Consider the following 11,572-nt stretch of genomic DNA (forward strand, 5'->3'; position numbering starts at 1 on the left):
TGTGTCCTTGCTTTCCAGAAGAACAAGATATGCTGGGTTTGTCTTGTACTTCCCTATCCCAGGACTGGAATCAGTTTTTTTCTTCAAGGAGATCTGTTTTATGCTATCTATTTTTAAAAGCAGTTCTTGGATAGTGGTTGTAAGTAATCTGTATTTATCATTTCTGGTTGGTAAATTTGTCTCTGGTGAATTTGATTAGCATGAAAGGATTCTCTAGCACATAGTCACCCTCAATGAACCAGTCCAACTGAGAAGCAGACTCAGAATGGTGGTGTTAGTGTATTCAGCTGGGTTTGCTCAACCTGAAGCAGCTTCAGATTTCTAGTGCAGTGAATGGCTCTTCCATCTAAGGTGCTACCATAGAGCAGGGCTCAGTGAGGAGTACACACGAGAACTAGCCCAGAAGGCTGCAATCCAAAAAACTAAAAGCTCATTCCAGGCTTCAAAAATTTTAAGGTGACTTACCTATCAGGACCACTTCTCCTGGAAACCTCAAGTTATAAAGAGTAAGGAAAGGTCCTCCTACCTAACCATTTGAGAACTCTCAATTTTCAAGAACACAGACCATTAGAAAATTCCACTGATGAGGCAAGAAGCAAATCTGGCACACTAACTTCACTCAGTGGTTTTTTTTTGGTGGAATGTTGAAACAGTCCAGTGAATTCCTGGGGACTACTCTTAGAAATGGATGAAGGGTCTTGATGCTTCTGGAATAATAGATCCATGTTTTCTAATTCCTTTCCAATTCTATTCTATAAGGCTTTAAATGGGGCTATATCTTTTTCAATGTACATACATTTGAGAAACATTTCTCAAAATAGTTTATTTATTGATTTATTTAATTTGAGAGAGTGCACGTGTGAGCGGGGGTGGGGGAAGGGGAGAGACTCTTAAGTAGGCTCCATGCTCAGCGCAGGGCTCAACCTCATGACCCTGAAATCATGACCTGAGCCAAAATCTAAAGTCACTGAACCAACTAAGTCTCCCAGATGCCCCTCAAAATATTTTCCCTTAAAGCATTGAGGAAAAGGATAGAAACAAAAACTTGTAAAAATACATCTTTTAATAAACACCAAGAAATACAGTGCAGTTTCACTGAGGTTTTACATTGCAGTTTACAACAAACATTATCTGTTATAGTGTATAATTACAAGTAAAGGAAACTCAGAGGTTTGTTTTTTTTTTTTCTCCCATCGCTGGATAAACCAAATCTGGTGCATGATACCACATTTAAGGTTTGTTTCAAGCTGGCTTCCATAAAAGGCCCTTAACATTAATAGCTTGCAGCAACTACAACAAAAAACATATCCCCATCACAATGATAGCCTGATGAGTGCTCAAAAATTACTAAAAAGGACTGTAAATACTTGCTTTCCTTTGATGGCTTTGAAGAATTAGCTACTGAGAGCAAATCTGAAATATTAAAGACAATAAGGGAAACATCTGTTTCTTTTGCCTAGTGTATCCATAGTAAATAGTAATTTAGACTACAGATTATGAAAGACTGCAAAAGATGCTTATAGAAAAAGCTTCACATTTATATTTATGATCCCATGGACTAAAACCTGTCTAGTGTATTAATGGCTGAGTCTACTTTTCTTTAACATTGTTGATACTAAGAACAGGAAGATGGTAGAATTCTTGACACTTCTGGGCAAATTTAGTGAGAGAGAGGGCTGATATTAAATAGCAAAGGAGGAAACTAATATTAATCTTAAAATTAAACCTGCCATTGTCTTGGAGTGATCAAGATTCAGCTATGTCTGAGTAGAGTAAAAAGGAATGGAACTGAAGGTAATCATAAGCTATAACTAAAAAAACCATAGTTTTGCATGCTTTATACTAATGGCATTTAAAAATTATACAATGGAATTATTTGCTATATACATAAACTAGTGTTGTAATTAGGAAAAAAAGAAAAGTAGCACTTATATCCACAGAAGTACCAGAATCATACCCAGATTTGCAAAGAGGCATAATAATCTGTTTACCATGCAACTAGTGGTTTGTGGAATTTTTAATGGTTAATATAAAAAAATCTTTATGAACATAATGCTAATGTGTAGCAAAGTATACCAATTAAGTCAGCAGCTCAAATTTTCATAAGGGTAAAGACCCAATATCCCTGAATTTCTAAGAATTCATTTCAGTGTTAACACAGATGCATCTAAATGTTACCCCATTAGAAGAGATTTTAAATACTCCTTCCTCTTCAATACATCATCATACTTTCAGAGGTGAAAAGGGAACAATTTAATTTCTTTACCACTTTTGCCCATTCCCATGAATCTGATATGGTGTTATTATAGTGTCTAGGCTAATGTAGGTGCTCTAAAGGATCCAATGAACTGAATTTCTAAGCTCCAGAATATTGTTGATATTGTACAATAAGCCTGTCAGAAAGTCATGTCTCTAGTTGAAATATATTCCTTGATCAATGACTGAGAAATTAAGACCAGCTGCCAATAAAGTGAGACTGTTTCCTAACTGTTAGATAACAGTTTGATTTTCTTTGTTATATTAAAATTTCTTAGTGGATGGGACCGGATTTCAAACTTTTCATGTATCCTCTATAGCACCCACTAAAGTGTGGAGCAAAGATATATGCTCAAGGAAATAATCAGTGACGAAGGCAGAAACTGAATCAAGAGTGAATGTGGTCAAGGTGAAGCCATAACTTACTTCACTCATCATTCAAAAGGCAGTCCACCAGAATGAATCTCTGATGTTTTCAGTGAGGAATAGATGCTTGTCCCCTACCACTGTCTAAAAGAGAACAAACCACTTGGGCCTCTTTCTTTGTCACTAAGAGATTATACAAGGCCATGAGTACTACTTGGTGGATGCTATCTGGAAAAAAAAAAAAAGGCTTTTCTGCCACAGAGGGGAAGCACCGATTCATCACATGGCCCATTTTAACTCTAATAATACAATTTATAAAATCATTAACTTTTGAAATTATGTTAAATGTTATCCATACTAGTAGATATTTAAAATGTTATGCTTATTCTCTCTGACATCATTTAAAATGCATTTTTTAAAACACTGCCATGAGGTAGAAGGAATGCACAAAAGAAAGTATCTTCAAAATATGAAACTCTGTTTTATATAATTAGCCCCGAGAGAGAAGTAAGAAAAGTTACAGCCTTAAGCTGGCAGACTGACTACTGTTAAAATATTACGCTTACCTGAAAGAAATTTCTTATATTTGAAATTGCCCTTTTTTCCCAGTTTAAGGTATTATATAAAAAGGACAATATACTTTCTAAAATACTCATAAAGATCACGTACAATAGCCTCTCTTAGTCTTCGTATTTTACTTTACCATGTTGCTCTAAATTACCTCAACTGAGACACAGGTCCTTTCCACTTGAATAACTGATTAGATATCAATATAGAGGTTAAAAATCTTTCTAGCATAAGAAGCAAGATAAAATGATTCACATTTTAAAATAATGTACTTTTCATAAAACTAGCAGCACTTCATTCTACCAGGATATACAAATTTGGCTTCATTGACTGGTCAGAAACAAAGGAAAATGTATGTGGGTCCTTGTACAAGGGAAATGTGAGGCTACAAGTTTTCTCTGAGAACTAACTATTTCGACATTAGGTGGTGTGTGAAACTACTGGAATGTCAATTTCGATGGCAGAGAGGCGGGAGCGTGCTGAATAGGGCTGCGAGTAGGTATGCATACTGGGAGGATGGGAGTACAGTGGCTGCCAGAACGGAGAAGGCAAAGATTTGCATGCACAGTACCAAATAAACAGTAGAAGGGAAGTCATATACAGGCCCCCAGCACTAGCCATAGTGACATACACTGCGTAGTCAAATGTAAAGACTGGCTCAAACTTCTTGTTCAGATGAATGTTATAAAAGATGACCCAGATGGAAGGGGAGAGGCTCACAGTACCTGCCAGGAAAAACAGCAGCCCGGCCACCAGGTGGCAGCCTGCACTATTGACCAGGCACTTGGCCAGTTTGATGTTGGGCACTGAGGACCTGAAGGCCGTGTTGCACATTCCAATCAGGCAGAGCAGCAGGGCACCCATCGCAATCAGGATGCTGAGAGGCAGGGCAAACTGGAGGACCCGCAAGTCCAGCTGGTCAACTGATGAGTACCAGGTAGTATCATACATCAGGCAGTCACTGCTCCCATCATATCGGGCACACTTCACCCACAGGCCAGTGTACACAGTCAGATTCTTCTCGTTTCTGTTGAATGTGATCAGTCGTAATTTCCTCCAGTTGGGAAGCAGAGTCCCCGCAAAGAGGCCTGCTACCGAGGCGATTCCACACAGGAAGGAGAGGACTGTGGCTGCATGGACATCCCGACAGCCCATGGCAGGCAGGCTTGTGCAGTACTGTCAGTCAGACTGGGGGGTGACACATAAGAGGACACATCATGAGGGGACAATAGGAGAGCATAGCAGGAAGGATGGTGCTGATTGGCAGCACAACTAATGACATCAATGCAAAGAGGGAAAGTCTGTCCCTGTTTCCTGTGTACAATATGAAGGTATATAAACTCATGTGCATGTGACAGCAGAGCACAGGAGCACTCACCTATTGGTGGCCAGTGGCTACATCAGGGAACGACCAAAGATCTGAGGTCATTGTACATGAATATTTTATTTCCCAGCAAATCAGAGGAACAATCAAAATACTTTCAAATCCTCTTAGCATTACATATGAGCCTCTCAATTGTCAATAATCACTCATTCAACACACATCTACCAAATACTTTCCTGTGTCAGCCACTCAAATATATAGAGTCAGAGCACTCATCAACCATCAACAACAAACACCACAAATTCAGCCTCCAGTGCTCATGTGAATGTAAAATGAAACGAGCATGAAGCTGAGGTGAAGGTGGCTCATAAAAGACAAATATGTAAGAAAAGAAGAATCACAGGACAGCAGACTGGCTGAGGGAGGACCCTGACTGGGTTCCAATCCCCACTTCCTCACTTACTAGCCAAGTGACCTTGGGTCAGCTATATCACTCTGTGATTCCTTTTCCTCATCTGTAAAATGAGAAAAATAACAGTACCTGACTCACAGAGTTAAGTATTCAGTGAGTTAATATACTGTTCACTGCTTAAAACATGTTTGGCATGCTGTAAGAGCAATTCAAATGTTAACTACTTCTTAGCACTCAGTGACCAGCTCGGTGCCTGGCACATTGGAGCAGTTTAAAGAACATTGCTGAATAAATGTTAAGTAAGAAAAACCAACATCTCGTTCGTATATACTAGCATACTGGATAATTACAAAATGTAAATGAACTCTCCAGTGAGTTAGTCAAATGAAAAGAAGAGAACAAAGATACCTGAAATGATTCTGTTCAACTACTTCCTGGCTGATTCAAGATGACTTGCATGCTTTCCAAGTTATTACACTTGTGGTTATTGGTTATTATACCATTACTGCTCATATAAGATGAAAGCACAAATTCCTGAAGTAATGACAACCTATCTCTATTAATGCTATTGTAAGAAAAAGAAAAAAGTAGCCAGGCCTTTCTTTCATTCCAAATTAAAAGGCTGTGTTCTTTTTCTGCATGTGACAAAGTATAAAGACCAGTATCTAGTTCAGCTTTAATTCAAGAGTTTGAAATGCACTCTCCAAACACCACTCAAGTGTATTTTCTCTGCCTTCTATCACACCCACAATGAGGCAACCCAACAGACCAAAAAAGTAGCACATTTACTTTTTTTAGTCAGATGATGAAGGAAAAAGGTTGAGAATATTATTGTTTCTGAATACAGTATGTGTTCAGAGTACCTATGACCCTCTGCAAAGTCAAATATTATCTGCTGTGATGGTGGAATAGCATTTCCAGGAGTTCAGGGGCCAGAAAGAAGATCAAAATGCTAAACTGGGTTAGGACTTGATCAAATGTGTCTGAATGGGAAGACACGTTTTTTTTCTTTAGAAAACAACATATTTGCATATTTAATCTGGTCATGTAAACTAGGAATAATTTTATTAGCAGAAAATATATAGGTATATACATACCTATATAACTGTACAATATAAAATCAGTTTAAGTACAAGTAAACCATATTTCAAAGTCCTCAAGTTAGGCATAGTTTTAGGTTTTTCCATTAATATTAATTTGCTACTTGTTTATAATGTTGCCTTCTGTCAATATTACCAGGAGTAGCAATTACTTGCAAATATATCGTTTACAGATGAAAACAAATCCAAGGAATTGTAGTCATAATTTATATTTTTCAGGCAAAATGGGGAGAAAAACTATCTGCTTAATATTAGCAACCAACCACCTTGTTTCAGTAATGGACACTGTGGTTCAGGTTTGAGGATGTTTACACTGGAAAAGGCTACTAATGATGTCAACCTCCAAAATGTAGCTTCTTACTAGTTTTTGCTCATTTACCTGTCTCCCCCATATGCTGTTAGCAACTTGTACAGTGCCCAGCATGTAAGTCATTCTAGGAATATTTGAATAAATGAATATTTATTCACAATGTATTTATTCACAAAGGTAGACTACTGATAATGCAGAACTGGACAAAGAAGTAGCTATTACCAAGTACCAAGCTATTACCAAGATTCATTCAATGAATCAATTCATTCAACTCAGGTACTTACTGAGTATCCAGCACATGCAAAATACTGTTAGGCCCTGGAACAACTGAAGATACTAAGATCTGGAACCTGCTCCAATGTGTTAACAATCCAAGTGAGGGAAAGAATATGCTGTTCTATGAGGAGTCAATTATGCTGAGAGTGAATCAACTGTATGATTACTACATGTTAAAGGGTAATTGTTAAATATCAAGCAGAGTGAACCAATAAGGTACCTGTTTATAAAAAATGTATTATCCAGGGTTAGAGAAAGACTAAGCAATGAAAGAGAATGATGATTGATTAAAGCTGTGAAGACATAAGAAAAAGGTTCCCTCTCTTTCTCTCAAAGCTTCAGAACTCCTTTAGACAATGTACTCACAGTTCTAACCCAATCATAAATTCCCTCTTGCTTTCAGAGATAGAGGTATCAATAAAATTGAGATTTCTCCAATCAAGCTGCCTTGTACCACTAATTCCTACAATGCAAAGGGGATGAGAAATAAGATCAGAATGAATGACTTTATTATTATAAACAAATTTCTGTAATTCTTAGATTATAGACTATCAAATGACACTAATGAGCAGAGGTGGGTCAATACTCACTTCAGAATCAAGTTTGTTCAAATTTATCCTGCATCAAATCAACACAAATGTTGTATCAGTTGCCTGAATTTGCTTTTACTGAAGCATCATTAGCTCAGATCCCAGAGACTGACTGAAAGTTCTAATGTACACAGCCACCAAGGATACCATGACATTTCTTCAGAAGGGAAATACTATTAACCTCAATTCTTTAGCTAATTTCAATCTCAGTGCTGGAATTAATGTCCTTGTTCTTTATAACCTTCTCTGGCTACTTTCCTTATGACCTGTTCTTAACTCCACATCTGCATGATCTGATAAGTCATTTATCTCACTAGAGGGATGAGGAATCATTTCATAGGGAGATGGAATATAGTTAGTGATTTAAAATTGAAAATAATGCTGATTCTCAGATTAGGATTTGTTCATATTAAGAGGGTGAAAGATCTCTACTCTTGTCCCACGCCAATTAATTTTTAACCCAAAATAATTGTTTCAGATGCAAAACTGATTATTTCACTATCTTTCTTTCTCTTTCTTTCTTTCTTTCTTTCTTTCTTTCTTTCTTTCTTTTTTAAGATTTTCTTTTTAAGTAATTTCTATAGCCATTGTGGGGCTCAAGCCCATAATCTGGAGATCAAGAGTTGCATGCTTCACCAGCTGAGCCAGCCAGGTGCCCCTCACTACATCTCTTACTTTCAAGGCCTTCCTATTTCCCTCAGAATAGTTTCTAAATTTCAGAATTTTTCCATGGTTCCCAAAGATTCAAATCCCACCATCAGTTCCTATCAAATTCAAATTCTCAATCTCCTTATGTGTCACTCTCGCATCTAACGTGTTACAGACTAAGTAGCCATATTGCTTTTCTTCTAACTCTTCAAATTTTATAGTTTTATATTTGGCTAAGGGCTTTACTTCATGCTATTTTTCCTTCTAGAACTTTAATTCCATTCTACTCTTTGCTTACCTAAAAGGTATTCATTTTTCTAATTTTCAGGGAGGCTGGCCCTAAACCTGTTCTCTCCTCCCTTCTTCTTAACCATCCCCCAGCCCTGGTTATACACTCTGAATTCACCATTTTACCTTCTCTTTGGGAGCAGTGATTATGCCTATAATTCCTTGTTTAGTATTTATCTTTCTCACTAGACTGGATTCCAGGATGACAGAGAGCCTTCTCTTTTATTCACTGTGTCCCACACTGATACACAGAAGGCACTTGATTTGTTAAATATCTGAACAAACAAACAAACAAAAAAATGTAAGGTCCATATGGGTATGGTCAGGATCTAGAGAGAAAGTTACAAATCTGCTCTGTTATCAGTTTCTTTCTTTTCTTTCTTTCCTGCTTTCTCATTCATTCATTCATTCATATCCTGTGTGTTTGACAGTCTCCAAGTTGCTTCTAGACCATGCCCTCCACTTTCCATTCTTTATTAGCCAGTCTCTCCCATTTTTTAAAACAAAGTTTATTTTCTTCCCCTAAAACAGGCCCCTAAAAATGAGACCATTCCCAAGTATTTACATAAAGACTATTCTTCCAAAAATACACAACTAAGTTTGGCAACACTAGTTAACTTTCACAGTGGCAAGGAGTCAATCAATTATACCTGTGCTGATTCTCATGTTTTCAACTCAATAGGTTTGTTACTACTGGATATACCCCCCTTTTTATTAACAGGTTAATATATCAAATTAATTTGTTTATCCAACCAATACTATTTTTAGAGCAAAACAATTTATTTTATTTGTATTTGTATTTTCTTTTTAAATAGCAATGATTAAGATAAACATCTTTTTGCCATATGAAAATCTCTTTTTGGAACTGTAGAAAATGTGCCAGGTTAAGAACACACTAACAAATCTAAGTAGCACTCTTGAACACAAACTAGGCAAGAGCCTTAAGCTGGGTCAGATATACAGATATCTGGGCTTGTTGTGAGTGGCAACTTGACATTATAGCCTAGGCAATCAAAGACCCAAATGCCAGTCACAACCTACCATTTACACACTGGGCAAGGCATCTATGTCCTCTGAACCTCAAATATCTCATCTGTAAAATGTTCCCCAAGGTATGTGTAAGATCATGAATAGTAAAGCCCTTTGTAAAACAGAATATGGTCAGAAATTTAAGTTTATAATGATTATTAGTAGGCTTATTTATTTTCTTTAGCTAGGAAAGTGCTTTTCTTCTAGATCTCAGCAATCAATCACAGATGATTACAGCCACGTAACAATAATAACAGAGCATTCTCTATGGAGTGGTTACTGACCAAATCAAATAAGCACTCTGTTTCAAAACAAGCACTTCACATTTGTCACCTATCTATTTCATGGTGATTTTTAGAAATAGATGGATAAAATTTGGTACACAGTTAAAGGTTATCAAATATGTCATTTTCAAATAAAAAGGTTTTTAAAAAGATACCTGTCCTGTGCATTCAAAGAAGTCTGAGGCAGAAATAATACCTAACAGCTTTAGGAACTCACAGACCCACCACTATGTAATTTTTTCTGGGATAATCCGGAATAGTTATATGAGAAGACATGTGTAACAGCAACTACATTACTTCTTGATGGTAAGATGAGCAGTCCCTTTTACCTGTAATTGAGTTTTCTTAAAAACTACAGGTTATTAATCACTGCTCTCACAAAGGAGGTCTATCATAAAACTTCATTTTCTTGAACAAGAGAAAAACATGACATCTGATATACAGTGGAAAAAGGAAAAGGAGTAAAATCAAAGGATGTACTTACTCTTTGAGGTACTTGACAGGTCTAAATCAACTTTAATCAACTTAGAAGAAATATATGCACATCTGAATAGACAGAAGAGATGATTGGGCCTAAAGAAATAGGGAAAATCTCCTAAATAAATACAGTACTTCTTTAAATTATACGTGTTTGTGTATACACACACGCATAAACACACACACACACACAGACACACACAGACACACATAATGGGTTTTTTAGATTCTATCCAGGACGAATAAGGAGGCCCAAGGAAACACTGTGCAGTTAGTTGTCTTGGAAGTAAAACAAATTCATTGTTTCTTTTGTACTTTTTAGAAGGATCCGGATAACAAAACTAGGCTAAGTTGATCTGCACTGTGCGTCCTAAAATTTGCAACTAGAATGCTTTTTTGAGTTTACAGTTCCACCAATGGCTCAACGTGCCATTTAAATATGTTTCCATACATCTATTTTAACCATCAACAACTTCCTTTTCAAGTACTATTTATCACAATAGGTAGGATGAGGATGCAAACTAATAAACGCCAGAGAACTTCCTGGATTAAAGCATTTATCACTGGCCCCATTATTATGCAGAATGTCGTCCTCAACAGTCTCCCCAGAAGAGATTTCAAATTATGATTTTTTTCTTTTCTAAATGTATGTTTCTTAAGTTGGTATCATGCATAACTGGTCACTCCCAATTAAGGGAAAATTGTTTTACAATTAAAAACTCACACTAGGATCCCTGAGCTTTCATTCTAAGTGGGGTTACCAAGTTTGGCCTTCCTCTAACGTGGTAACCGGCGCCTTTCAAGGCCGATTACACACAGCTTGGGCTTCAGAATAAAGCAAACCAAGCTTCCAGCGCAACCCGCACTCCCCTTCCTCTCCTTTCCTTCCCTTCGAGCCCCGTCCTTAGGAGCACCAGAGCTAGCAGAAAGAAAGGGGGAAACAGCGCGGGGAGCTCTCCTGGTCAGAGCCAATAGAAAGAGACCGCAACAGTGACTGTTACCGCTCTCGGAATAAGCCCACCCCTGCAACACTGAGTGGGTTTGAACCGCGAGCAGGTCATCATTACACAACCAGCTGGTGATTCAAAAATAGCAACCTGCAGCTCCACACCGCACACTCCGCCGGCCAAGCCCAAGCCCTCGGCTGCCCCTGCAAGACATCTCGACATTCCCATACTCCTGTGTACACAATTTTTTAAAGCCTTATCAAATATCTCCTCATTCAATTTTCACGTCCACTGACGTGGTCAGCAGTTTTCAGTGTCCCTGATTCCCTTCGATTTAGCTATTTAACACAAAATCCTCAACGACTTATGCAAAAGACCCCAAATCAGATTCTTGACCACACCTACCTGTTCCTCACATCCAAGACATTTCACTCTCCCACACTGAGGAGCTTCTTAGAGCGTCTCCCTCTCAGCTTCCCAGGAAGTGCGTTCCTAGCGAGCCGCCCCGGAGGCTTCTGGGAGCGTAGTCGGGTTTTCCCGAGGCTCTACTCAGGAACGCCCTGGATAACTGGGAGACTACAATTCCCAGAATCCACTGGGCCGCGGCTGCAGGCAACATCCTGCGATAGCCTCCAGCCTTTCTCCCCCACCTCCCGCCTCCTTACTCAGGATGCACCGTTAGCTCCGTCCAGACTTGG

At 38.1% G+C, this 11,572-nt stretch overlaps 1 protein-coding gene across 1 annotated transcript; it reads right to left on the reverse strand.

Moving 5' to 3' along the window:
• Positions 1 to 1,045: 1,045 nt before the first annotated feature.
• On the reverse strand, positions 1,046 to 11,454 carry CLDN12 (claudin 12). The gene is made up of 3 exons (XM_032875577.1): positions 11,280 to 11,454; positions 9,935 to 10,023; positions 1,046 to 4,377 (listed from the first exon to the last, which is right to left on the reverse strand). Exon 3 carries the CDS (start codon positions 4,342 to 4,344, stop codon positions 3,610 to 3,612), a length of 735 nt encoding a protein of 244 aa, XP_032731468.1. The 5' UTR covers positions 4,345 to 4,377; positions 9,935 to 10,023; positions 11,280 to 11,454; the 3' UTR covers positions 1,046 to 3,609.
• Positions 11,455 to 11,572: the final 118 nt, after the last annotated feature.

The sequence above is a fragment of the Lontra canadensis genome, unplaced genomic scaffold, assembly GCF_010015895.1.
Source record: "Lontra canadensis isolate GAN:19392208 unplaced genomic scaffold, GSC_riverotter_1.0 scaffold2, whole genome shotgun sequence".
In the NCBI taxonomy this organism is placed as follows: domain Eukaryota; kingdom Metazoa; phylum Chordata; class Mammalia; order Carnivora; family Mustelidae; genus Lontra; species Lontra canadensis.

Bases quoted from the DNA above. Each gene is read 5' to 3' on its own strand.
- CLDN12 (XM_032875577.1), bottom strand. From the start codon at position 4,344: ATGGGCTGTCGGGATGTCCATGCAGCCACAGTCCTCTCCTTCCTGTGT.